This window comes from Trichophyton verrucosum, assembly GCF_000151505.1.
Source record: "Trichophyton verrucosum HKI 0517 chromosome Unknown contig01190_1.f1.exp, whole genome shotgun sequence".
Classification (NCBI taxonomy): Eukaryota; Fungi; Ascomycota; class Eurotiomycetes; order Onygenales; family Arthrodermataceae; genus Trichophyton; species Trichophyton verrucosum.
In genome coordinates this window covers 44192-70293 of record NW_003315146.1, presented here as the reverse complement: position 1 = coordinate 70293, position 26102 = coordinate 44192, and the positions used below count along the sequence as shown (strand labels likewise).

General features: G+C 48.0%; 9 protein-coding genes across 9 annotated transcripts; 5 read left to right on the top strand and 4 right to left on the bottom strand.

Moving 5' to 3' along the window:
* Nucleotides 1-207: 207 nt before the first annotated feature.
* On the top strand, nt 208-2047 carry TRV_07928 (uncharacterized protein; the record flags this gene model as incomplete). The annotated part of the gene is made up of 4 exons (XM_003018046.1): nt 208-479; nt 626-705; nt 841-1563; nt 1620-2047. Coding segments are annotated over 4 exons (1503 nt in total), but the record flags the coding sequence as incomplete, so codon positions are not given.
* A 1810-nt stretch (nt 2048-3857) lies between these two features.
* Nucleotides 3858-8957, top strand: TRV_07927 (uncharacterized protein; the record flags this gene model as incomplete). Its single annotated transcript, XM_003018045.1, has 6 exons — nt 3858-3992; nt 4075-4207; nt 4271-4460; nt 4517-8513; nt 8593-8791; nt 8848-8957. The coding sequence occupies 6 exons, from the start codon at nt 3858-3860 to the stop codon at nt 8955-8957; spliced, it is 4764 nt and encodes a 1587-aa protein (XP_003018091.1).
* A 918-nt stretch (nt 8958-9875) lies between these two features.
* TRV_07926 (uncharacterized protein) lies at nt 9876-10446 on the top strand (the record flags this gene model as incomplete). The annotated part of the gene is made up of 3 exons (XM_003018044.1): nt 9876-10040; nt 10122-10195; nt 10272-10446. 3 exons carry the CDS (start codon nt 9876-9878, stop codon nt 10444-10446), a joined length of 414 nt encoding a protein of 137 aa, XP_003018090.1.
* A 622-nt stretch (nt 10447-11068) lies between these two features.
* Nucleotides 11069-11763, bottom strand: TRV_07925 (uncharacterized protein; the record flags this gene model as incomplete). The annotated part of the gene is made up of 2 exons (XM_003018043.1): nt 11069-11385; nt 11568-11763. The coding sequence occupies 2 exons, from the start codon at nt 11761-11763 to the stop codon at nt 11069-11071; spliced, it is 513 nt and encodes a 170-aa protein (XP_003018089.1).
* A 623-nt stretch (nt 11764-12386) lies between these two features.
* TRV_07924 (uncharacterized protein) lies at nt 12387-13816 on the bottom strand (the record flags this gene model as incomplete). The annotated part of the gene is made up of 3 exons (XM_003018042.1): nt 12387-12560; nt 12757-13224; nt 13316-13816. 3 exons carry the CDS (start codon nt 13814-13816, stop codon nt 12387-12389), a joined length of 1143 nt encoding a protein of 380 aa, XP_003018088.1.
* Nucleotides 13817-16143: 2327 nt separating this feature from the next.
* TRV_07923 (uncharacterized protein) lies at nt 16144-17765 on the top strand (the record flags this gene model as incomplete). The annotated part of the gene is made up of 3 exons (XM_003018041.1): nt 16144-16265; nt 16346-17604; nt 17668-17765. 3 exons carry the CDS (start codon nt 16144-16146, stop codon nt 17763-17765), a joined length of 1479 nt encoding a protein of 492 aa, XP_003018087.1.
* Nucleotides 17766-19430: 1665 nt separating this feature from the next.
* TRV_07922 (uncharacterized protein) lies at nt 19431-20473 on the top strand (the record flags this gene model as incomplete). The annotated part of the gene is made up of 4 exons (XM_003018040.1): nt 19431-19602; nt 19698-19828; nt 19897-20001; nt 20174-20473. The coding sequence occupies 4 exons, from the start codon at nt 19431-19433 to the stop codon at nt 20471-20473; spliced, it is 708 nt and encodes a 235-aa protein (XP_003018086.1).
* Nucleotides 20474-21349: 876 nt separating this feature from the next.
* On the bottom strand, nt 21350-23806 carry TRV_07921 (forkhead transcription factor (Sep1), putative; the record flags this gene model as incomplete). Its single annotated transcript, XM_003018039.1, has 1 exon — nt 21350-23806. The coding sequence occupies one exon, from the start codon at nt 23804-23806 to the stop codon at nt 21350-21352; it is 2457 nt and encodes an 818-aa protein (XP_003018085.1).
* Nucleotides 23807-25060: 1254 nt separating this feature from the next.
* On the bottom strand, nt 25061-25886 carry TRV_07920 (uncharacterized protein; the record flags this gene model as incomplete). The annotated part of the gene is made up of 4 exons (XM_003018038.1): nt 25061-25148; nt 25221-25447; nt 25647-25699; nt 25862-25886. 4 exons carry the CDS (start codon nt 25884-25886, stop codon nt 25061-25063), a joined length of 393 nt encoding a protein of 130 aa, XP_003018084.1.
* Nucleotides 25887-26102: the final 216 nt, after the last annotated feature.

Genomic DNA, 26102 nt, shown 5'->3' with positions numbered 1-26102 from the left:
GAATGGGTGTCTGTCATACGGAGTAACTAACTACCGTGCTATCAACTGTCTGTACTTACACGCCTGTCGATCGGACCGGGGGCGCCCAACGGATAACTAGCCAACACACGGGCGTACAAGCCTAGCAATCAAGCGTCACCGTCGTCACCGTCGTCACCGTCGTCACCGTCGTCTTCGCCGTCGCCTCGCTTCTCTCTTCCCCTGCAGCCAGTGCAGCCAGTCCATCCACCGGCCATCCTCAAAAGGATCAAACAAAAAAAGGCCGCCTTTGCTGTCGATGTCCGACACGCCAAGCCTGGCTTCCCGATCCGTCGTAGTCTCGTCCACGCCAAAAGGAAAAAAAGTAGCCCACCAAAGGTAAATCTGCTTGATAAGTCTTCAACGCAGAAAAAATACAACAACCACCGCCTTCTCGCTCGCTCCCTCGCTCCCTCGCTCCCACCACACGCAACGTCTCGCACATCGTCTCTAGCCTGCTCGTACGTGTCCTCTGCTGCCCGCTACCACGATGTCTGAGCCGATCAGAAGCAAGAAGGCTGAGGTGACCGCACCGTAAGTGTTATCTGATGCGAAGTTGTGCCCCCCCCCGTCAAGACCAGACGGCCTGGCTGACCGTACTTTGAAGAACCCCTCAGAACACGCCCGCAAACCATGCCCCTATTTCTTCACACGCCCAGCAACCTGGCATCGCCAGCATCAAAGAAGGTGTGTACTCCCGCTCGTGCTGACCTTTCTGTCATGGGTACTTTCCTCTTGCTGTTCAGGCAAGAAACGAGCTAAATCGTTCCATGTTTGGTGTAATAAGCCCCCATGTTACAGCCCGCTGACAAGTCTCTATAGAGGGCCTCGACCCAGCGACTGCCGCCTCAATCTTCGCAAAGAACCCCGGGCTCGTTTCCATGATCCAGGGCAAGCTCGGGTCGATCATCGGACGCTCATCTGGCTACATCGAATCTCTCCCGGCCTCTGTTCGTCGCCGTGTCGCAGGCCTCAAGGGCATCCAGACCGAACATGCCAAGCTCGAAGCCGCCTTCCAGGAAGAAGTCCTGCAGCTAGAGAAGAAGTACTTTGCCAAGTACACCCCGCTCTACCAGCGCCGTTCTGCCATCGTCAACGGTGCTGCCGAACCTACCGATGAGGAGGTCGAGGCCGGCAAGCGTGACGAGGACGAGGAGGAAGATGAGAAGAAGGAGGATGAGGCTAAGCAGCTTCCAGTTGAGTCCGAGGAGACACCTGCTAGTGGTATCCCAGAGTTCTGGTTGTCCGCCATGAAGAATCAGATCTCCCTTGCCGAGCTTATCACCGACCGAGACGAAGGTGCCCTCAAGGAGCTAACAGACATTCGCATGGAGTACCTTGACCGTCCTGGCTTCCGACTCATCTTTGAATTCGCCGAGAACGAGTTCTTCACCAACAAGACCATTGCTAAGACTTATTACTACCAAGAAGAGAACGGATATGGCGGTGACTTCATCTACGACCATGCCGAGGGTGAGAAGATTGACTGGAAGGAGGGCAAGGATCTCACCGTCCGGATAGAGAGCAAGAAGCAGCGTAACAAGAGTACGTATTTTTAGTTCCTTGAACTGTCCAGACTGCCACTGACTATAGATATATAGACACCAAACAGACCCGCGTTGTCAAAGTTACTGTCCCCACAGAATCTTTCTTCAACTTCTTCTCTCCCCCCAAACCCCCACAGGATGAAGACGATGACGTTGCATCTGATATCGAGGAACGTCTTGAGCTCGACTACCAACTGGGTGAAGACATCAAGGAGAAGCTCATTCCCCGTGCTATCGACTGGTTTACTGGTGAAGCCCTACGATATGAAGAAATCGAGGAGAACTTCGAGGCCGACTTTGAGGATGATGACGAAGATGACGACGATGAGGACGACGACGATGAGGAGGACGACAAGAGAGGAGACGATGATGAGGACTCTGATGAAGAAGTATGCTACCCCTTGAGACTTCAGACAATGTGCCATACTAACCCAGCTCTCCGAATAGAACGACGGCTCAAAGCCCAAGAAGGAAGCTACTGAGTGCAAACAAAGTTAAAGAACGAAATTCAATGACTACGAAAAAAACAGGGACACAAAAAGAGAAAACAAAAACATGTTGATTAAAAAAGAACGATATCATCTCAACTGAACACACAAAAAAGCCAAAAAAGATTATCTTAACAATCGGCCTACAAACAGGATGTCCCTCGGCCACTCTATTGTGCCCTAACCCCGCCCCTTCCTTACCATTACCTATCCTACCCCATATCCGACGTCTCTCGTCTCTCCCCAACACCTCCCCAGCACCCTCCTCTATCCCATCGACCTTCTCCCCCCCCTCCTTTTTTTTTTTTTTTTTTTCTCTCTTTCTCTCTCCCCCCAATGAACTGCTGCATTGTACTTCGTTTCCACGCCTTGTTTTTACCTTACGTCCATGCTAATCTCATCATCCCCCATCTCCATTTCCATAGTTAAACGCTTCCCCATTTCATTTCTTCCATGTGCATCTTCCTCCTCGATACTTTCTTACTCATTTCTTCATCCACCAACTCATAGTAACTTTAATATCAAAATATCAAGATTTTCTCTCTCCCCCCTTTTTCCCTCCCTCCTCTTCCCCCTGCATTCCCCTTATATTTTACTTCCTTTACAACGGCCGTTACCTTTCCTTTATACGATACGACATTACTCGTCCCAACCCTTCTGCATAGATAAACTGTGCCTTGAGTAGCTGGGGAGTAGGGATGGATAGACGATGGGTGGAATGGACGGCAACAGTGATAGTGATAGGCGTCGGGGGTTTGTTAAAGGACCAATGCCAACAACAACAACAATAACCGCAGAGTAACCGAACTGCATCTTTCATATTTACTTACCTAGAAACACGGCGAGGATGAGGGATAGCTGCATGGACTGAGATGAGAGTATGGTTTGATTCTCTGTATTTGATATGTTTCCTTAATCGGGCATAAAAGTGTTCTTCTGTCTGCCGTCGACCGCTCTTCGTATTTTATTTTTTTGGACAGCACAGCGCGAAATGATGGTGGGAAGCACCCCCTGGCACCACTCGAACCGAGCACGTAGACGTAGACGCCGATGCGGGAGTTATGATACTCCAACCTCGCCTCTACTGCCTGGCCTCTGGCTCATCCTGTTCACCCTTATTATCTCTCACAGGCTCTCTCACCATCCATCCCCTTTGAAAAAGGTTCGAGCACGTCCACCCTAGAAAAGTGCCGTTCACGTGACTATCACAACTCACCGAGCTAAAACCCTCATAATTCCTTATTTCAGGGGCTTGAAGAAGTTCGACCACCGACCCTCGACGCTACTTTCGACGAGAGAATCTGCTAATTTGGCCTTCCAGTTCGTTCCCGTCTCCGTCTGTGTTCTCGTCCTCGCCTTTGTTCCTTTATTCTTAACGGCCCGTTTGCGAGAGGCACAGAGAGACAGACAACGCCTCGAGCTGTCGTCATTTTCTCTTGCAGCATCTTCACTTCTACCTCGCAGCCAGCGATCTTCTTTTAATAATACCTCCCTTTTTTATTTGTTAGCACGCCTATTGCTACTCTACCTTAATTCTGGAACCAGGAGACTAGCAGAGGAAGCCATTAAAGCGCCGTCGAAGAGCTGTCTTCACACGCTTTTTTGTACGTGTTAACGTCTTGTCTGCACGCCGGCCAACCATGCTCTAGACCCGCCACGCCGGGCTACGTGAAACGCTTTTTCTTCGCCTGCTTTTCTCGATATCGATATCGTTTGACCATAGCCGTGACGTTGACCGTGATCGTGGTCTTTTCTTCGTGTTATTTACTAGTTTTTTAATCCTGCCGGTACCAGAGTACACGAGATGGTGCATACATATGAGGTCGGCACGCGGGCGTGGCAACCAGACCCGACTGAGGGATGGGTTGCGTCTGAGGTGACTGAGAAGGTAGTGGACGGGGAGAAAGTGAAGCTGGTGTTTACTTTGGAGAATGGAGAGGTGAGTCGTGGGACAGAGCGCTGTCTGAAGAAAAAACGTCTTGTGTCGAAATTATTGGGCTAATAATGCTGTGTTTGTATAGACGAAAACCACCGAGACAACTCTGTCGGAGCTGGATTCGGACACAAATGAAAAGCTGCCGCCTTTGATGAACCCGACGATGCTGGAGGCCAGTGAAGATTTGACGAACTTGTCTCATTTGAACGAGCCGGCTGGTATGCTCTGTTTACAAACACTCGAGTAAATTAGGGTACATACTTACAATTTCCACAATATAGTCCTCCAAGCTATTAAGCTACGGTACTACCAGAAGGAAATCTACACATACTCCGGTATCGTACTTATAGCAACCAACCCGTTTGCCCGTGTTGATTCTCTTTATGTCCCTCAAATGGTTCAAGTTTACGCTGGGAAGCAACGAGCTTCCCAGGCCCCCCATCTCTTTGCTATTGCAGAGGAGGCTTTTGCGTGAGTTACACTTCGGAATTTCAAATTTGCCTACATGTATACTAACTGTTGAGCAGTGACATGTTGAGGGACACGCAAAACCAAACAATTGTCGTATCTGGTGAATCTGGTGCTGGAAAGACCGTCAGTGCAAAGTATATCATGAGATATTTTGCTACCCGAGAAACATCAGATAAACCTGGCTCATACTCTACCGGACGGGCAGACTCTATCAGTGAAACCGAGGAACAGATTCTAGCCACCAACCCCGTCATGGAGGCCTTTGGTAACGCAAAGACAACCAGAAATGATAACTCGTCGCGATTTGGTAAATACATTGAGATTCTTTTCGATAACAGGACGAACATTATTGGTGCGAAAATCAGAACATACCTTTTAGAACGGTCGAGGCTGGTCTTCCAACCCTTGAAAGAACGAAACTACCATATCTTCTATCAACTCATTGCCGGTGCTACCGACGCTGAGAGGCAAGAGCTGGGATTGTTAACCGTCGAGGAGTTTGACTACTTGAATCAGGGAGGAACACCTGTCATTGATGGAGTCGATGACAAGGCTGAGCTCGAAGCCACCAGAAAATCCCTCACCACCATTGGATTGGATGATGATATACAGGCCTCTATTTTTAAGATTTTGGCTGCGTTGCTTCACCTTGGCAATGTCAAGATTGTTGCTACCAGGAATGACTCCTCTCTCGAGCCTACTGAGCCATCTTTGGTTCGAACTTGCGAGATGCTGGGTATTGATGCTACCGAGTTTGCTAAATGGACCGTCAAGAAACAACTCATTACCCGAGGCGAGAAAATTATTTCAAACCTCAATCAGGCCCAGGCTCTCGTTGTCAGGGATTCGGTCGCTAAATTCATCTATTCCAGCCTCTTCGACTGGCTGGTGGAGACAATCAACCGCAGCTTGGCAACTGAAGAGGTTCTTAGCCGAGCTACCTCATTCATTGGTGTCCTCGATATCTATGGTTTCGAGCATTTCGCAAAGAACTCCTTTGAGCAGTTCTGTATCAATTACGCAAACGAGAAGTTGCAGCAAGAGTTCAACCAACATGTTTTCAAGTTGGAACAGGAGGAATATGTTAGGGAACAGATTGATTGGACTTTTATCAACTTCTCTGACAATCAGCCATGCATTGACCTCATTGAGGGCAAACTGGGTATTCTAGCTCTGCTTGACGAAGAGTCTAGATTGCCAATGGGTGCTGACGAACAATTCGTCAACAAACTGCACCACAACTTCGCTGCGGACAAGCAAAAGTTCTACAAGAAGCCCCGGTTTGGCAAGTCATCTTTCACCGTCTGCCATTATGCCATCGATGTCACCTACGAGTCAGATGGCTTCATTGAGAAGAACAGGGATACAGTCCCTGACGAGCACATGGAAGTCCTCAAGAACTCTTCCAACTCCTTTATCAGAGATGTCCTCCAAGCTGCTACGGCTATTCGCGAGAAGGATTCTGCCTCCATGTCCTCCAGGGCCGTTGCAGCCCCAGGAAGGAAGATCGGAGTTGCCGTTAACCGTAAGCCAACGCTAGGAGGCATCTTCAAGTCCTCCCTCATTGAGCTTATGAACACTATAAACTCCACTGATGTGCATTATATCCGGTGCATAAAGCCCAATGAAGCGAAGGAAGCCTGGAAGTTTGAGGGCCCTATGGTTCTCAGTCAGCTTCGAGCTTGTGGTGTTCTTGAGACCGTGCGAATAAGTTGTGCCGGTTACCCAACCCGATGGACTTACGAAGAGTTTGCTCTCAGGTATTATATGCTTTGCCACTCTTCGCAATGGACATCTGAAATCCGTGCCATGTGTCATGCTATTCTATCGAAAGCCTTGGGTGACATCACTCAGCAACAGCAAGACAAGTACCAGCTTGGTTTGACTAAGATCTTCTTCCGAGCTGGTATGCTTGCTTTCCTAGAGAATCTCCGTACTTCCCGCTTGAATGAATGTGCCATTATGATTCAGAAGAATCTTAAATGCAAATTCTATAGACGGAAGTATCTTGCCATGCGCGGTTCTATTCTTGCCTTCCAAGGCCTCATTCGCGGATTCTTGGCCAGACAGCACGCCGAAGGAGCCCGCCAGGTCAAGGCCGCGACCACTATCCAGCGAGTCTGGAGAGGCCAGAAGGACCGCAAATACTACCACAAGATCAGAAACAATGTCATTCTCGTGGAGTCGTTGGCGAGAGGTTACCTTTGCCGCCGAAATATCATGGACAGTATCCATGGAAACGCAGCGAAAGTTATTCAACGGTCTTTCAGAACATGGCGACAAATCCGCAAATGGAGAGATTACCGCCGCAAGGTTGTCATTGTACAGAACTTGTGGCGTGGTAAGAAGGCTCGCAGACAGTACAAGACTCTACGTGAGGAGGCTCGCGATCTCAAGCAGATATCCTACAAGCTTGAAAATAAGGTGGTGGAGTTGACCCAGTCACTCGGATCTCTTAAGCAGCAGAACAAGTCTTTGACTTCCCAGCTCGAGAACTATGATGGACAGATCAAATCCTGGAGAAGCCGGCATAACGCTCTTGAAGCCAGGTCCCGCGAATTGCAGGCTGAGGCTAACCAGGCTGGTATCACTGCTGCCCGCTTGACAGCTTTGGAGGAAGAAATGTCGAAACTTCAGCATAATCATAACGAGTCACTTGCAACTATCAAGAAACTACAAGAGGAAGAAAAGTCAACCCGAGAAACTCTCCGTCTTACCAGCCTTGAACTTGATAATGCTAAGAATGCCATTGCTGTCCATGAACAAGAGAAGACCTACCTCCGCCAGCAAGTTGTTGAGCTGCAAGATGAGCTTGAATTTGCTAAGAGATCTGCGCCTCTCAATGGACTCAATGGGGACCTGAATGGAAACGCACCTACTCAACCCAGCTTATCTGGTCTGATCAACTTGGTTGCTTCGAAGAAACCCAAGCCAAAGAGACGCAGCGCCGGGCTCGAAAAGGTTGAAATCGACCATCGTTTCAGTGGTGCCTACAACCCAAGGCCCGTCTCTATGGCCATACCCACCGGTGGAGTTGGCCGCAATGATTTCCGAAACTCAGCATTCGCTCCTGGAATCGACTCTGTGGAGATTGAACTTGAGAACCTTCTCTCCGAAGAAGATGCCCTTAACGACGAAGTTAGCATGGGTCTCATCAAGAATCTTAAGATTCCTCTCCCCAGCTCTGATCCACCACCCACGGAGAAGGAAGTCTTGTTCCCATCCTACCTCATTAACCTGGTCACATCCGAGATGTGGAACAACGGTTTCGTGAAAGAATCCGAACGCTTCCTTGCTAATGTTATGCAGGCAATTCAACAGGAGGTCATGCAACATGATAGTGAAGATACGATCAGCGCTGGTGCGTTCTGGCTTTCCAACGTCCACGAAATGCTTTCCTTTGTCTTCCTTGCAGAAGACTGGTATGAAGCGCAAAAGACCGACAATTATGAATACGACCGTCTTTTGGAGATCGTCAAGCATGATTTGGAGTCCTTGGAGTTCAACATTTACCACACATGGATGAAGGGATTGAAGAAGAAGCTATTTAAGATGATTGTCCCAGCCATCATCGAATCTCAGTCCCTTCCTGGTTTCGTCACAAGCGAGACGAACAGATTCCTTGGAAAACTGCTGCCTTCCAACAACAACCCTGCGTACAGCATGGACAATCTCCTTAGCCTGTTGAACAATGTTTTCAAGGCTATGAAAGCATACTACCTTGAAGATTCCATTATTACCCAGACCGTCACTGAGCTGCTCCGACTTGTTGGTGTCACTGCATTCAATGACCTGCTTATGCGACGTAATTTCCTCTCATGGAAGCGTGGTCTGCAAATTAACTACAATATCACCCGTATTGAGGAATGGTGCAAGAGCCATGATATGCCAGAGGGTACCCTACAGCTAGAACATCTAATGGTAAGCACCCATCCCCATATTCGATTCGGGCCTATTCTAATCATACCTCCCATTACAGCAAGCAACCAAGCTGCTTCAACTGAAGAAAGCCACTTTGAACGATATAGAGATCATTCAAGATATTTGCTGGATGTAAGTGCTATAACAACCGCCCTCAGCTGTCATAGGATAAATTACTTACACATACTTTTACAGGCTCTCACCGAACCAGATTCAAAAACTTCTCAACCAGTACCTTGTTGCTGATTACGAACAGCCTATCAATGGTGAAATCATGAAAGCTGTTGCGTCTCGTGTAACTGAGAAGAGCGATGTTCTGCTTCTGACTGCAGTTGACATGGAGGACAGTGGTCCTTATGAGATTGCTGAACCTAGAGCCATCACTGCACTTGAGACGTATACACCATCCTGTATGTGCCACTAAGACGCCTTCATTTTTCCTGCTACCATACTAACATGGCCATAGGGCTGCAAACCCCTCGACTTAAACGACTCGCAGAGATTGTTTCTGTCCAAGCAATGGCCCAGCAGGACCGCCTTGACAGCTTAGAGATGGGAGAGCCACCAGAGGATTAAAGCCGCTGTGTCTCCCTATATTGCCCATCACAATGGTCAAATATCCTTTTTGGCCCCCGAAACTTCACCTTGCTACCATCGACTTTATAGACATTGGAGTTTTTTGTCTTTGCTTCGAAAGAACCCATCTGAAAAGCTTCCAGTGGACGTATGCCTCTCCATTTCAAAGGGGCATTAATTATCCTTTTCTTTTTTTTCCATTTCTTTTCCTTTGTTTCTTTCATTTGTTTGAGACACGGTAATGTCTAACTCTTGTGACTATGTGATTCCCGATAAGACCATATTACGTTTAACCATCTACTCCGTTTTCGAGATATTTTGGTTCCAGGGGTTTTTACTTTGTTCGTTTGGTCTCCCTCTAACGGATTTTATGCTCGTCTCTACTTCTTCACGTATCGTGGCCCTCTTATTCATACGCGCCTTTAAAGTGTTTGGAGACCTCGCACTGTTTTATCATTCGCATCGGCCCATTGTTATGTTTCCTGTATTATATCTGTTGCACTTCACTTGCTTCCAAGTGTAAAATAGACGCTGCTTCGACGACTTTACGGGCGAAACCTGTTCGGAGTATATACCAGGGGTTTCAGGCTCAGAAGAGGTGTTTTGTTCAAATTCAGCACGACACATTGATGACAAAATCTAGGATTTTCCATGCCCAAGATAAATGCTAAACTATACTCTACCGTCTACAAAAGACTGGTTATATTCTTTAACTACGGCCCAGCACGGCCTTCGTGAGCTTCGGATCGGGTTAATTTGCACCTAACTGGTTAAGCTGTTATTGGAAGTTTAACTAGTGGGGGTCGCGGCAGTCGTAAAATATCAGTCATAGATCGTTCCTCCAGCGCCAACTTTCACTATCATATATATCTCTGTTCATTCTACGTATATCCAAGACCCAAAGCAGGAAAATCCGAGATGAAAAGCATCAACTTTGTGACAGGAAATAAAAACAAGCTTGCCGAAGTGCAGGCAATACTTCAGGGTACCATCGAGGTCGAGAGTGTATCTGTCGATGTCCCTGAGCTGCAGGGAACGATAGAAGATATCGCTAGAGAGAAATGTCGCAAAGCCGCTGAAGCAGTGAGTAACTCTGCATTTCATATGTTATCATTCTCAATAAGCCCTCGATTCCTTGGTGATTACTGACTTCATGATAAATAGGTCAACGGGCCTGCATTGACAGACGATACTGCCCTAGAGTTTAATGCACTTAACGGCCTACCAGGACCGTATATGTAAGGGTGGTTTAAATTATACCTGTTTATTCCATTTTACGGTGATATTTGCATCCAATGGTTAACATATATCTAGAAAATGGTTTCTCGAGAAGCTAGGCCATGTTGGACTCAATAAACTGGTTGAGCCATACGAGGACAAGTCCGCTGTAACGGTTGCTACGTTTGCCTTCTGCGCCGGACCAGGACAGGAGCCAATTCTCTTTCAAGGAAGAACTGAGGTGAGTGAGATATATAAAGATTGCTACTGAGCCCTACTCTTTATCAAAGGCGATTGGGTAATATAGAGGGGTTGTCAAATTTATAGGTTATATCTATAAGAGGCAAACCAACCGCTGTACTGCCCAGGAGTTTGGGATATAAAATTCCGATCTTATGTTACCCTTTTGATAAATCTCAGGGTCCTTAGTGCTCGGAGACTGGGCAAGAATATTGACAAGGCATAAAGCTGATGAAAAAAATCAACAGGGCAAGGTAGTTCCTGCTCGTGGGCCAAACCGTTTTGGTGAGTTGAGCAGTCCGGAATTACCCCGTATGATTTTGCAGTCAGAGGTTAACATTATCGATACCAGGTTGGGATCCGATCTTTGAATATGAAGGCCAGACATATGCCGAGATGGATCCAAAGTACAAGGTAACTGCACTTTTTGTTGTCTGATCTCTTTTTACCCATGACGGGCCGTTATGCTGATTGAATACACCTCGAAGAACACGATATCCCATCGATATAAGGCGCTGATGAAGCTCAAGGCATGGATCGAAGAGCAGAAAAAGCAGCAGCAGCTTTAATTCTTCGAAAACCTTCAACCGCTGGGGCTTGAAGTTGCTGATCGCATGGTGGAGGTTACATAACGAGTGCGGCCCTCGAGCTAATCAATCTGACCCTGTGGCATGCGATTGCTTCCAGGAATCTATCCACGATTTTATACGCTGGCAGTTGCTCTCAATCGCATCGTCTGTCTCGCTTTCGAGTTCAACCACAATTTCCTCGTCATAAGCTTCTCTGGCCTCCTCGAGTAGTACCCCGAAAATCTCGGCATCAAGGTTTTCTTGGAGCTTCTCCTCTGAATACGATCTATATAGAGCAAGAGTAGACATGTTAGTTAACGTTTTTCTCAGGAATTGGCTCGGGGATAATAGCGCTACCAACTCAAGATGCTGGACTATTTCAAGCTTACCTTGCTGCCAGTCTATCGTAGTGTATGGCGGTAGATGGGCACCTTAACACCACTACAAGATCAATCCATGATTTTGGGAATAGGTCGCAGGCATGCCAGTCAATAAGATACCCGCCTTGTAATACGTCGGCCTCGATTTCGTCAAGCAGCTAAGTTGGTTCATCAAATTAGTATCCAGTTGCGAGTGAGCACACTTATATTGAATACCTTGTCCTCGTCAACAATATGGCTTTTGAGCTTTTCATCGAACCCATCGTAGCATCCCCGTTCTTTTGCGACTTGATTTATTGATAAGTGCTTCAATTCTGTTTCCTGCGCCAGCTGCTCGCAGTGAACAGTCTTCCCCACTCCGGGGGTTCCAGTGATAATTATATTTGGTGAAGTTCTCATAGCTCCTTGAGACTAAGTGTTTCCAGGTGTTCCTTATGCGATATATCCTTCTGGGTGAAGGCTGATCAATAACTAGGTAGATGTCTAGAATGTATCATTTAACGTGCTGTCTTGGTGAATTGATACAAAATTTCCCCAAAAAACTCCGGCGCGGAAATTCTGTCACGTGAAGACGGCGACTGTCCGCGATTTCAGGTACCAACTCCAACATAGAGACGACCAAACTATGCGTCATAAACCTTGCCGTTTATATTTATCAAAAATATATCATAGCACTCTGTCGAAATTTCAGCTAAAAACCAATCCCTATTTAACCTCAGATGTCGATTCCGATGTTGATGGTTCGAGCCTAGAAATGACCTTGTTAATACCCATCATCTCAAGGGGAACCCGGGAGCATACATCAGCAGTTCAAAAGTGTCAAATTGTCGCAAATATCTGCTAGTTCTTCGAAAAGCTTTCAAATAATTTTCCGGTTTTGTAGTATGGAACTGTGTTCCAATCAGCTTTGAAGTTGCAGGCGAGGTTCTGAACATTGGGTCAAAAACAAGAAGGTTAACACTGCCGTCTTGTCGAACTTCGAATCCAATAATTGTCATAGAATGACCTTGTTGTTTTATGTGTCAGCCGATGGGACTCCAGAATAATCGAGAACTTCTTTTGGGAGACTGGGCTGGCATACCCTCATGCTGTAAGTATATCGGAGGGAGGTCTGTCTGAACAATATGCTTCCCGGAACCAGATATTTTGTGGCTCAGGAAATATTCTGCCACTATCAAATAGAGCAACTCAAAGGCCTTGTCATCTTGCGTCTCAGTACAGACTTTCGGGCGGCACCTGCGCAAGTGTTAGTTATATACATCTACCAGGCCCAAGCCTGTCAAGGCTGCACGTACGGAATCCCCAAATTCCAGAATAATGCCGCAGCCTATTTCACATAATTCTGTGATTAGTATGGCCTATGCCTACACAATTTGTAGGATATATACTTACCTCAGATGTTCCTATATATTTTCGCGTGCCCTTTATCCCCCCAGTCTCTGTCCGCCCATGGGTATTGAAACCATTATCCCACGCTTGTTCAATCATATCCTGTAGTCTTAATATCGATGGGGTCCTACCAGGAAAGTGCTCACAGCCGATTGAATTACTATCCTGGATATAAGACACGAGCATCTGGATATTACGATATCCACAGAATCCTCCTTCTTTTGGCATTTTAAAGATATGCCGAACATTGGCACTGCAGAGGTAAGCCTGCTCTACCGAGGAATCTTGTTGGCAAAGTCGAGCAATAAACGGGATAAGGCCAGATGTTTCATTCGAGACAGCCTCAACTTTGCGTATTGTGCCGTCAGGGAAAATCTTGTTCTCCCGAGTAATAACAGGTCCATCTTCAAGCACCTTACGCAACCACGAAGGCATTTTTGGTTCTCGAGCATAGGGCCCTAGCTCCGTAATCTAGATATTCAAATTTGGACGTTAGCAGGGTAGTCTAGGTCCGAGCAACAGCAACGCACGTTGCCCACAAAAAACAATATAAACACCATACCCCGAGTTGGCCCGCGCTCCTTGTTTTCTTCTTTTGCTTTGTAGCCTTTGCGTTGACTGGTGCATCTCTCTGCCGTTTCCCATCTTGTTTCCCCAGCACCTTGCTCAGTGCGGGAGATAGTATTTCTTCATCGATATCCCCGGATAATTTCATATCTGGGCCTTTGGTATCAAAGCCTTTGATTTCTTCCAGAGCTAGACCCTCTGCGAGATGTAGGTCTAAGTGGCTCATAAGCTGATCTTCAGTCACTGCTTCGCCGCAGCCAGTTGGGCAGTCAATATATTTGATATCTGTCCCCGCATCTTCATCAGTGTAAAGTGGCGTGTCACCATGCCACCACTCTGGTTTTCTGGAAGATCCAATATTTGTGTCTTCCTCTGTTTCTAGGACAGGCGAAGCACCATTTTCGGGGTGACAGAATTCCACGTGTTGAGTCAAGAAGTCCGCATCAGTGTCAGTGAAATCACAGAATGGACACGACAACGGTTCCGCGCCGTCCATTGTGTTGGAGTGATATGTGGGAATCAATAAACCTAGTCATTAAGTCGAGTAGCTAGATATCGACGTTCAAGCTGAATAGATTGACTGCTGTTGATATGTTTGCCCAGATATTGAATACTTGCAGCCAAGTTTATGACTGTATCTAGGCTAGCTTGTTAACTGCTAGTTACTTTTTGGTGAGCTACCCACTCTGATTGCGCGCCAAGTTAACAGCTAAGTACCCAGTTGAATGCCTAGCTAAACAGCTATGCGCCATATTGGCTAGGAAAACCTCCAGGGAGTAGCTAATATCAATTGGAAACAAGTAAACGAAGGTTAGTATCTTTATGGCTTCTCTCTACATATTTACTCTGATAGCGTTTTAAGGGCTTCAGAAATAGAGAACTTGTCACTGGCGTTGTGACCTTTAAAAACCCACCCACCATAAGATCGCCATGATATTTACAGCGCTCTTATTTTTGGTACCGAATCACGGTGAATAAATCATCAGGTCAGATTTACAAATTGCACAATCGAGGGAAGCTAGGTGCTGTAGGGGGTAAAAGGTAACTAAAAAAATAAAAAAAATAAAAAACCAAAAAAATTAACGAGAGAGCATGGGTTATTCATTTGTGTTTATCCTTTCCGTCTCACAGATTATATTGCATGAGAGATGAGAGTATTACTTAACTCCAGCACAACAAAATACTTCCAGCCGACCGACGGACCCTGACGGGTTGTTGAGCAGATATATGGGTGAATGAAGCAGATTGCCTGCCTTTCAATAGCCTTTCCGGATGCATTCCGGGCGAGTTTGCGGGGGAAATCCATTCCCGATAGCCTTTTATCTCAACGGGCTTTCGGTCATTTTTTAATCCACAGCCCTCCAGGTATACTGAAATTAGCATGGCGTTGCGTCCGGATCATCAAGATTATGCGTCGTCCTGCGGGGTCTTGATCCTTGCACGGTGGATTCAAAGTTCTGTCACCAGGAAAGCTACGAACAACAGATCATAATTTGGGAAATCTCACGCAAGGAACATTCGCTTCTTGAGTGATTAACTTAACACGGCTAGGGTCAGTGATTGTTTATAGACGCAAGCTTCGTATCGGTTGGCAGGACTGAGAGCGCAAGTTGTTACGCTGAAGCCGCCTTCGCCCAACATTACGGCTTTCCACGGTCCGTCCCGGTTATCCCAAGTAAGCAAGCGTCGCGCAGGGATGGGTATCGATTAGAATATTGGTAAAGCGCCCCGGGACCCGACATAAGAGTCGACCTCCTTTGCTTGATGGTCTGCCATGGGATCTCGCGTGGCCTCCAGTCCATATTGCCATCGATACCACGGGCCAGACAGCGCTCAGGGATCACTCAGAGTAAGTACAGCGGTTCATGCTTCCGTGTCAGAATATCCTCGTTGCATTCTCCTCGACAGGGGCATTAGTTTGACCAGGTTCGTACGCAAGCAAGCACTGCCCGCCTGCAACATATAATCTCCATCTCTGCCCTGCCAGCCCCAGGTTGCTCCTTTATCGTATATCAAATTGGCGGTTTTTCGTTGTTTTGTCGTTGAAATTGCGTTCCCCCTGCCTTTCCCGAAGAGGAAGCTCGTCTAAAACAAACCAAACAAACAAGGCAAACAAGGCAAACTTCCCCAAGTTGCTTATCGTCGCTGCATCCACGCTAGTCCAGACCGGGGTTAGCGCCAAATATTGCGTGATCCGGACCGGCGAAACATTCCGCAGTCGGAGCACGGAAAATCCCAAAGCGGTTAGTTCTGCCGCAGAAACGCGATTTTTGCAAGCGAAAAAGGTTATTTTCTTACGTAAGTCCCGATCTGCAAATTTCCCAAAGTTAAAAAATCATTGAGTCAGCGCAAAAAAAAGAGATAAGCGGAGGAAAGAGCGAAGGACGAAAAAAAGTTGAACATCCGCGGCTTTTTCTTTTGGGGGCAAGAAGGATGAATAACACTTAGATTTTGATATCATCTTCCTCCCTGCCACACTCTTTACTGTCGTTCATTTTTCTGCCGTTGCCATTGTTGCCCTGGAACTAAGATCCGAGCAGTCATACGAGACGAGAGACCGGCGGGGGAACCCTAGCTAGCATCATCCCCCACGAGCTTTGCTTCCGTTGCGAGCCATTGTATCTCATAACACCGCCATGAACGGTAATGGACATGTGGTCAACGGCCAGACGGCTGTCATGGCGAACGGAGTCCCGCGCACTCCTCCCTCAGACTGGGTTGTTCAAAAGTTCGGAGGTACAAGCGTGGGCAAATTCGCCCACCAGATAGTTGAGCAGGTCATCCAGTATGTCATACTCTTTTCTCGTATGATCATTTCCCACCATGAATGCAGCATCATTGCTAACTGTTATTGCTTTACCTAGACCGAGCACCCTTACAAACCATGTTGCTGTTGTATGCTCTGCCCGAAGCAGTTCTTCAAAGGCGGACGGGACCACTAACCGGTGAGTCAAACGCAAAATGCACCAGGAGAGAAGGTGGTGTGACTCTAGGAATGTGCTGCTAATATGACAATTCAATGTAGGCTCCTACGGGCAGCACGAGAAGCAGAAAATCCGCAGTCCTCACAATACAAGACCCTCGTCGATATAGTACTGTCGGAACACATAAGCGTCGCAAACGATCTTATCCACTCTACCGACCTGAGATCCCAATTAGTTTCCGAGTTTGATGCGGAATGCCAACGGGTGTTGAAAATACTAGAAGCTGCTCAAACACTGGGAGAAGTTAGTAGCAGATGTGTGGACATGGTCATAAGTGCCGGCGAGAAACTAAGCTGCCGACTCATGGCTGCACTGTTGAACGACCGAGGAGTTGGTGCTGCTTACATTGACTTGTCTGATGCCATAGACTTTGCTGCCGGCGTTCAAGTGCTGGATCAGGAGTTCTACGACCGTCTAGCCAAGCTCTTTGCCGAAAGGGTAAATGCCTACCCTGGCAAAGTACCTGTGCTCACGGGGTACTTCGGCCTCGTTCCAGGAGGCCTCTTGGACAAAATTGGGCGTGGATATACTGATCTATGTGCTGCATTGGTAGCTGTTGGATTGAATGCCCAGGAATTACAGGTCTGGAAGGAAGTGGATGGAATTTTCACTGCTGACCCTAGAAAGGTTCCCACGGCACGGCTACTCTCTGCCATTACCCCGGCAGAAGCGGCTGAGCTCACCTTCTATGGCTCGGAAGTTATCCACCCTTTCACCATGGAGCAGGTCATCCGGGCCAAAATACCTATCAGAATCAAAAACGTTATGAAACCGAAGGGTAGCGGCACCATAATATTCCCTGACTCACGCTCAGAACTAGAACGAACCACACCCGGTCATGATCCCAAGTTCTTCCGCACACGAGGCCCTCACTTTTGGGCTCACAGCGAAGGCCCTAAACGACCAACGGCTGTGACAGCAAAACATAAAATCTTGGTTATCAATATTCACTCTAATAAACGATCCCTCTCACACGGATTCTTTGCCGGGATATTTTCTGTCCTTGACAAGTGGAGACTATCTATCGACCTTATCTCGACTAGTGAGGTACATGTTTCCCTAGCTTTACATTCGGAATTACCTCTTCTCAATGGTGTTGGTCGTGATGAATACCAAATCATCGACGAAGACCTTCGTGGGGCAATCCAGGACCTGCGAAGATATGGAACGGTAGACATTATACCGGAGATGGCCATTTTGAGTCTTGTCGGACAGCAGATGAAAAATATGGCTGGTGTAGCTGGTCGCATGTTCTCCGTACTCGGAGAACACAACGTGAATATCGAAATGATTTCACAAGGTATGACCGAATTTTCTGCTAATGATCATACAGTTATTCGACGCTAACTTTCATGATAATTAGGCGCCAGCGAAATCAACATATCCTGCGTGATAGAAGAACGTGATGCCGACCGAGCCATCAATATCCTTCACACCAATCTCTTCACTTTCCTCGAATAACCTGGCCTCTACAGAATAGGCTAATTGCATCATCTCAAGCGATATTTCACATGCCTTTAAAAAAATATTGGCCAGTTTCATTTTTTTTTTTGCTTTCTTTCATCTATTTTTTTTTGATACCCCTTCCATTATCTAACAATTTCTTCTTTGACTCTTCCGTTGTTTCTCCCGAAGATATTAAGGATATGAGAAGTGGCTATGCCCCATTCCAACAATGGAGCTAGACTTGCAAATTCTACATCTGCATAACCTGTCAAGGCGCTAGCTGCGAACTAACAAGGGTTAAACACTGTTTTTTTTGTTGTTATTTCAGCGATGTTTTTCTTTTCATTTGCCTTGGGCCAGCTTTGGCCTTAGGACTACCATAGACAAAGGCATCCAATCTCTGCCTATGCTGCAATATCAGCAATATACAAAATACCTCCGCAATGGAGACATTTACATAGAAAATATACTCTCTACGGAAAGCTCTACTCAATGCTTCCATGATACTTAGCTATTGTCCACCCTCGCCAGTTCAACGCCAACCAAAAAGATGAGAACTATCTCGTATCAATTTCATCTCGAATCCAGGCCAACCATTCCTTCGTTTTATAAATATTCAAATAATTGCTTCGTATGCATCTTCATTTCACTTGAATTAGCGGTATACATATAATACAAGGGGCTTAACCCGCTTAATCCCTACAAGGGCAGGAAGCAAGGCAGCCAAAACCGTCCATCCCATCCGGTATGTCGAGAGCCAATTCTAACCCAAACAAGAACTAGGTACGTCCTCAACAGTAGCAAAACTATACAGTATCCACGTAGTTAACAGGTTCGTTGCGTACTCGTCATCTACCCTCTCAGTCCCGTCATAAATCGAAGTTCTCGTCTATTGGCTCCCTCTCAGAGATTCCAAGTGGTTTATGACGGCGAGGTTGGCGTCCATCCATCGGTTGACGCAATTTTGTGCGCACGAAGACTCGTTCTTCTCCAGTGTATTGCGGCTGATTTTTCCCTGAATGCATTTTGTCCAACATACGTTGGTAAGATGGTGGACCGCTAGAGCGAGAAGGAATATTTATTAGCTATGGTTTGAACTTGCAATTATCTCCGCTAGTGTATCCGGAGAGTAGAGATGCGGAGCGAGGGATAGATGTGATAATTACTTTGTTGGACTTGTATTTTCTGCTGTTCGTTGCTAAGGATTTGTTGCAGGTCTTGTTTGTCTGCTGGGGAGAGCTTGGACGGGTCGATTTGGACTTGCTGCTCCATGCTTTCGGGGTATTGGGCTGTTGGTTGTTTTTTGGGATGTGTACTGAGATGAGGAAGCGAAATGTCGTCCGCGTGAAATAAACAAGTACAATTGATGTCTGTTGTAGAAGATCAAATTATTCGTTGGACTGGATGTACTTTTTTGATAACGTAGAAAAGCCTTTGAAAAGACAAAAACCCCAAGGCGGCGAGCACCGGCAGAAAAAACCATATTACGTAATATTCAAGCTCAGAAAAAAACAAAGTTTCCGTCCGCGATAAGCAGTGCAGCCAGTCAATATTTGAAGATTGATATAAGACACACGACCAGCTGTTGTTTGACATTCACCTGGCCTCTTTACATTCTCTCGATACCTTTATCCGACGGATCTGATTACCTTGGAAGCATAGCTCAGCAAAGATTCAAATATGCCGCCGATCCGCAGTGCGCGAACCCGCAAGGCCCCCCCAGATGGCTTCGACGATATCGAAGATACCCTCCTTGAATTCAGCAATAAGATGAAAGATGCTGAAAACGCCTCTCACGAAGGCAAGAAGAGACACGAGGTATTATGGCCCATATTCCAAATCAGCCACCAGCGTAAGTTCCCCCTGTGCCGTTTCATTTTACCCAGTTCTACACTCCCGTCAACTGGGCAAAAGGGCTGATGGGTTCTCCGTACGAACGTTGGATAGGGTCCCGATATATATACGACTTATACTATGAGAAAGAAGCGATATCAAAAAAGCTTTATGACTGGCTACTCAAGAACGGCTACGCGGACGCCAACCTGATAGCTAAATGGAAGAAACAGGGCTATGAAAAGGTACGTTTTTACGCACCGGTGTTTATCTTTTGACGAGGGTTGGAAGAAACAAAGCTGACGTTGTATAGCTGTGTTGTCTACGATGCATTCAGACCAAGGAAACCAATTTCAACGCTACTTGTATATGTCGTGTTCCGAAGGCGCAGCTGAAGGAAGACCAGGGAATACAGTGCGTGAGCTGCGGGTGTCGCGGTTGCAGTAGTAGTGATTGAGTCGAATCTCTTTTATTTTTGAGGTTCTGATTGGGACTTGGATTTGGACTTGGACGTGATGCACCACAGATGGACAGGTAGGCAGACAGACGGGTGTGGAGATACATGTCTGTCTTGTCTCTTGTCTATGCAGATGCAAGGAATCGCGTGTGTGACGGCATTATTCATTTTTCTTTTCTTTCGGTGGTCTGGAAGCGGCGTTCCATTATTTGGTTTCCAAGCTATGATGATGGAGTTTTTTTATTGTATGTGTGTTTCAGCCTGGGCTTTGTACTGCTGGTTTGAGTTCGTATCTCTTGCCATTGGATTTTCGATATTCGTGTTTCTTAGAGTCGCCGCTTTGGGCGATGAATACTGTATAGATACCCACCAAATCCAGAATATGCTATACATGAATATAACATTAATACGACTCTCCACCATCAAGGAATAGAAGAGCTTGATTTGGATATAAAATGGTAAAAATAAGTTGATATTTTGTTCAAGCGGCATCTTGACTGCTAAAGGCCATCAAACACCAAAGTAAAACAACATAGACAGAGAAACAGGAATTAAAACTCGTTAGCCATGATCCATAAACATCAACACATTAGGGTCATTGCAAAATTCCGCCCTATTCCCGTTCCCTGTCCGTGTCCGTGTCCGTATCCCATCCTGTCCGTTAAAGCACCTTTGCAAATAACAACGAACTCCATGCTAAGAAATAGAGAAGCAACAAGTAAAGTGGGGGGAGGGGGAGTAAAAGGGAGAGGTGACGTGGAATAGGCGGATGGAGGAGATAAAAGGAATGAAGAGGATAAAAGCCCCAAAAGCAATGCAAAGAGTTTTGTTTTAAAAAAGAAAAAGGGAAGCCAACCCACAAAGCCCCCGACTGCCTGACTTTACCGCCCGAAAGATACCAAAAACATGACCGAATAAAAGATGACGGGGGAAAAAAAGGCATGTACCAACAATTTAACCACATATTCTGCCAGTCAGAGCAGATAGGCACGACTGGCGTGGGATAAAGAAGCTCGAGGAATGGCAATAGTAGAGCAAGAAATCGAGGGGAGGTCGGGATTAGGAGTAAGCGGATGCAGGAGAAGGGAGGCTGATGTATATGTATGCTGGTAAGAGGATGAGCAAAAGGACCCAACATGCGAAACCAAGGGTAATAATGACCCAAATGGCGGTCCAAGTGAGAATGGCATATGATCATTTTGATGATAGTTATAATCCGGTGTTAAGATGAGTTTGATAATGACAATTGTCCATGTGGTCCAAGAAATTGAAGACCAATCATGTTGTAATAGAAAGAAGTATGGGTGGCTCAAAATCGAATGCCGCCTTTAGGACCATGGCTCGAACGCGATGTCTTACCAAGGAACTGTTTGGGAGACCGTTCTTCCTTTGGCTGTCCAATTTTCTCGAATCCCTGCAAGAGATCTACGCCATCGACGTCGCCTGCACCATCTTCGCTGAAAAGATTGAATGAGAACAGCTCATCGTTAGCGGCGTCGTTATAGCGACTCTGGTCAAGGCGTTTGCAAGGAGACTCCTGAAACCTGTAGGCTTTGGACTTGTCGATAGGTGTCTTGAGGCGGGTGTTGGCGCTCAGGGCAGTGATGTCAGCGAGAACACCTGCTCCAAGGCCGTCACTCTTGACAGAGCGCTTCTCAGGGGAGCAGAAAGGGGGAGTACCAATGCTGGCGAGGAATTGGTCTGAGAATGGGTCAAATGGCAGACGGAGATTGTCATTGGGGGTATATACTTCGTCATGGATGTTGAATGCCGGGCTCCATGGCTGCTGGAGCTCTTCACCAAGTCCAAGACGCTTGATTGGGGAGTTGACCATCTGCTGGATCTTCCGACGATGGTTCTGGAGGTTAGTGTTAGGGGAGAGGAACGCTGGTGGCTTGACTGGCTTCTTAAACTTGATAGCCGGGGTCAAGGGGGCAGCATGGATGGAGATGTATTCATTTCTAAGGGGTGATGAACCGACGGTGGCCTGTGCTGAGTCTCGGAGAGTGCCGAGACGCATAGGGCTGACATCATGAGAGGAAGATCGAATACGAGCGATCTCCTCTTCAGCACGGCCCCGTTTGATACGCGGAGGTTCGATATCTAGCTCTGATGTTAAAATATGGCCAGCAGCAACACGGGGCCTCATGGCTGAAGACTCGAGGGAGGAGTAATAACCACTGTCATTCATGTTGGAGGGCTTACTACTGCGCCTCTTTGAACGCGAGACACCGGCCGAGGACGAGGTAGGCCGGGAGGGAGTTGGAGGGGTAGCCTGACGGTGGAATATGCGTGGGGCAACTGGTGGAGACGAGCGCATTGCCTGTAGCGGCGAAGAGAAATGCTGCTCAATTTGCGCCAGAGATGGGGCCGGTTGCTCATCACTAACGTCATCTTCCTGAAGAGCTGGGTCGGAGGCAGGGAGGGTGGCATCAGACGAGAGATCTTGGAGGTTTGACGCTGGAGCCACGTCCTGCGACTCAGCAGTGGTGGATGGTAAATAATTGATAGTAGAAAGACCCGTATTGCTTGACGGCGGGGGTAAGTCTGGCTGTTTTGGCGTGCTCAAAGGCGGCGCCGCCGCCGACTGAGGTTGGGAAGCTGGAATGGTAGACATGATGGGTACTTTGCGGAAGGGTTTGTCCTTGAGGAACTGGCCCTCCATTCCAGGCTCAATGATCCAGTAGTGGCCCTTTCCGGGGTCGTCCTTGGGCCGTTCTTGCTTGATAAACGCCTTGTGAAGACTGAGATTATGGCGGATGCTGTTCTGCCATCCAAAGTCTCCAGCTCGGTAGAAGGCAAAGTTGTCTGATATCCACTTGTAGATCTGAGACAAGGTAAGACGGCGGTTAGTAGCGCGTAGGATGGCCATTCCTATGAGAATGGCGTAGCTGTAAGGTGGTTTGGAGCCGTCATCCTCGACGGGGGGCATCTCATGGGGTTCTGGCAGCCGGGGGGTCACAGGAGGCGGCTGCTCGAGCTCCTCACGCTTGAGCTTCTTTGCAGCAGGCACCATGTCACTGCTGCCAACAGTGAGTCTCCGTTTGGCTGGAGCATGCATCCCTGAAGCCGCCGAAGCAGAAGCAGAAGAGGCAGATGCAGAGCGGGAGTGAGAGTGAGAAGACGAGCGTGGTGGTGGAGGGCCCAGAGAAGAAGAGGAAGAAGAGTAGTTGTCCTGATGGTGGAAGGCCGTCCTGCCGGCAGAAGAAGAAGCAGAAGCAGAAGTAGAAGAAGAAGACCCAGAGGGCTTGGGAGGCACACTGGGGAATGTGGTGAAGAGCGGCAGGCGTGAAGAGGGCGGCGGCAAGGGACGCCGAGCCTGGTGGTGTTCCTGAGAAAGCGGCTTCTTCGCGGGCGAGTCTGTGGGAAACCTGGCAGGCTTTGGAGCCGAGATGGGGAGGTATTCCAGCTTGTTGCTGTTGTGTGCGAGGTGGGCGCTCGTGCGACGCTGGTGCTTGATAGGGGACGTGCTGCTGTGGGCGCAGAAGGGGTCCAGCGAGGGCGGGTTCAGGACGAGGTCGCGGTTGTTCCTGGCCGAGTTCCCCAGAGGCTGCAGCGGCATCGGCGACGGCTGCAGCTGTTTACGCTGCGACTTGGGCCCTGCGCCTGGCTGTGACGATGATGAGGAGGATGATGATGATATTGTTGATGATGATGATGGCTGTGATGCTGGCTGTGGTGCTGGTTGTGGTGCTGGCGCTGGTGGTGCGGCGCCTGGAGGGTCCTGGTATATGCGTAGCGGCGGCGGATGGCGCGTCGAAGCCATCGTGAAAACGGCAGCGACGGTGAAGATGAAGCCGCAGACGGTGATAATCAGTCTCTTGACGCGTCGAGAGCGTCTGGTTCACGCGATCGATGGTCGTGGCGGTGGTGATGAAGCCGGTGATGGGCTCGTCGCATGCGCAACGCGGCTAGCAGTGATAGTCGATAGTCGATAGAAGTGGGTAGCAGTCGATAGCAGTCGATAGAAGCAGATAGCTGTGATGTCGCTGTCACTGTCGCTGTCGCTGTCACTGTCGCTGTCGCTGTCGATGATGCTGTCGATGTCGCTGTGGTGTCGCTGTCGATGGCGATGATGGCGATGATGCTGGCTGAAGGAGCGAAAGTGGGAGGGGAGAAAAAGCCGGCGAGTCGCAGTCCTTTAGCTGGTCTCGCTCGCTGGCAGCTGAAACACGCAACGCCAAAAAGAAGGCTCGCTGGTTGGCCACCGCCGGATCTCGCGCCGCCTGCCTGGACGGAGGATAAGCAATTTCAAGATGATGATAATAAGCAATAATATAACGATGATGATGATGATGATGATGATGATGAAATTGAAATTAGCTACTCCATACAGCGAGAGGAACTGCTTCTCCCTGTTTCTCCCTGGCGCTCTGGGTCTCGCTGCTGCTTTTTATTTGCTGGCGGCGGCGGCGCTGCCGATGCGACTCAGGCGGGATTCACCGCAACTCGCGCGGGCTCTGGCTGAGTCGATCTACCGCAGGCTACTGTACGATTACGGGGCCCGCCAGGCCCAAAAGCCTGTCCACTAGGGGCCCGGCGGAGAGCAGAGCCCACTGCCAGCGCGTTCGGGCAGAGACGAGCATGGAAGACAGGGCGGCGACGGCGCCCAGTCAGGCCGCAAGGTGCGGGCAAAAGAGGCGAGTCAGGGGCCGGAGAAAAGGAGCAGAACAAGCGCTGGGGTTGCATCCAGGGACTGGACTTGAACTTGACTCGAACTAGTTATAGAGTTGGCTTGACTTTGTTTGCCGTCTATGTTACGGAGGAGTGTAGATGTGGCTTTTTGGTGTGTGTGTTTATTTCTTAAATACTATAACTAGGATGGCTAGCAAGGTCCGCGGGACGGCCTCGACCGGGCGAGTTTTTGGATCATCATGATATCTTTGGTAGCATTTGGTTTCTTTCTTCTGCTTGTTGGTTGGCGTTGTTGTGTGTTTTGCAACAGCCGGTTGATATCTTTGGTAGGTCACATAAAAATTTAAGAAAACAGCAAACCCCGTCTCGTTTTTCTCCCACCCCATTAAACAATTCCGAGCTTGGTGGCTGCAATGTCGAGCGCATCAATGTCTGGCGTTAGTCGGGCAAAGACCTTCTTCGAGCCGTCCGGTCTGCAGCACTGTTAATCACACTATATTCCACCAAAAAAAAAAAAAGATCAAAAGAGACTAGGATGAACCCACCGGATGAGAGTGTTGAGCTTGACGGTATCTATGTCGTAGAGCTTCTTGAGAGCAAGCTTGATCTGGCGCTTGTTGGCCTTGACGTCGGCAATGAACACCAGCGTGTTGTTCTCCTCAATCTTCTTCATGGCAGACTCGGTGTTGAGCGGGTGCACAATCACCTGGTGGTGGTCCATACGGGGGGCATGGGGAATCGACTTTCGGGGGTACTTGGGCGATCGAGACAGCTGCAGAGTCTTTGGTCGGTGGAAGGTCGCTGATGTTCTGACCTTGCGGACTTTGTGCGAGTGAACCTGTGGGACGGCCGTCGTCGTTAATCTTTCAATTCTTTTTCCCTCCCCATTATAGCCAAATAGTTTGAAAAGCTTCTCGTCTTTCGCTTCTTTTTGTTTTATGGTTGCTCCCCCTTCAATGGACATAGCTTACCCCCTTCATGACGGCCTTGGAGGCAGCACCAGCCTTGGAGCTGGCCTTGGTGGCTGTATATCACCTCGAGTTAGCATTCATCTCCCAAACGCACAATTCGCATCCTTTTTCTCATATAGATAGATTCCAGATATCGGTGGATATTGGGGCTCGCTGGGATCGCTTCGTCGTCGGTACCGCGCATCGGCGGCATCGTGGGAGCAAGGAATACGCACCTTTCTTGGTATCCTTGGGAGCCATGGCTGTCGATTCACGGCGAAGTTCGTTGTCGCTGGTGGTGTCTTTTCGCTGCTTCGAAACGCGAAATTCTTCGATTTCGTCGACTTTTTTGCTTTTCGTCGATTTTCTCGCTTAGTTGAGTTCGTGGGGCACGTGATGCTGACTAAGACGGACTCGCAGAAGAAACGACGACGATAGAAGAACTACAACTGATAATTATCGTAGAAGACAGAGAGT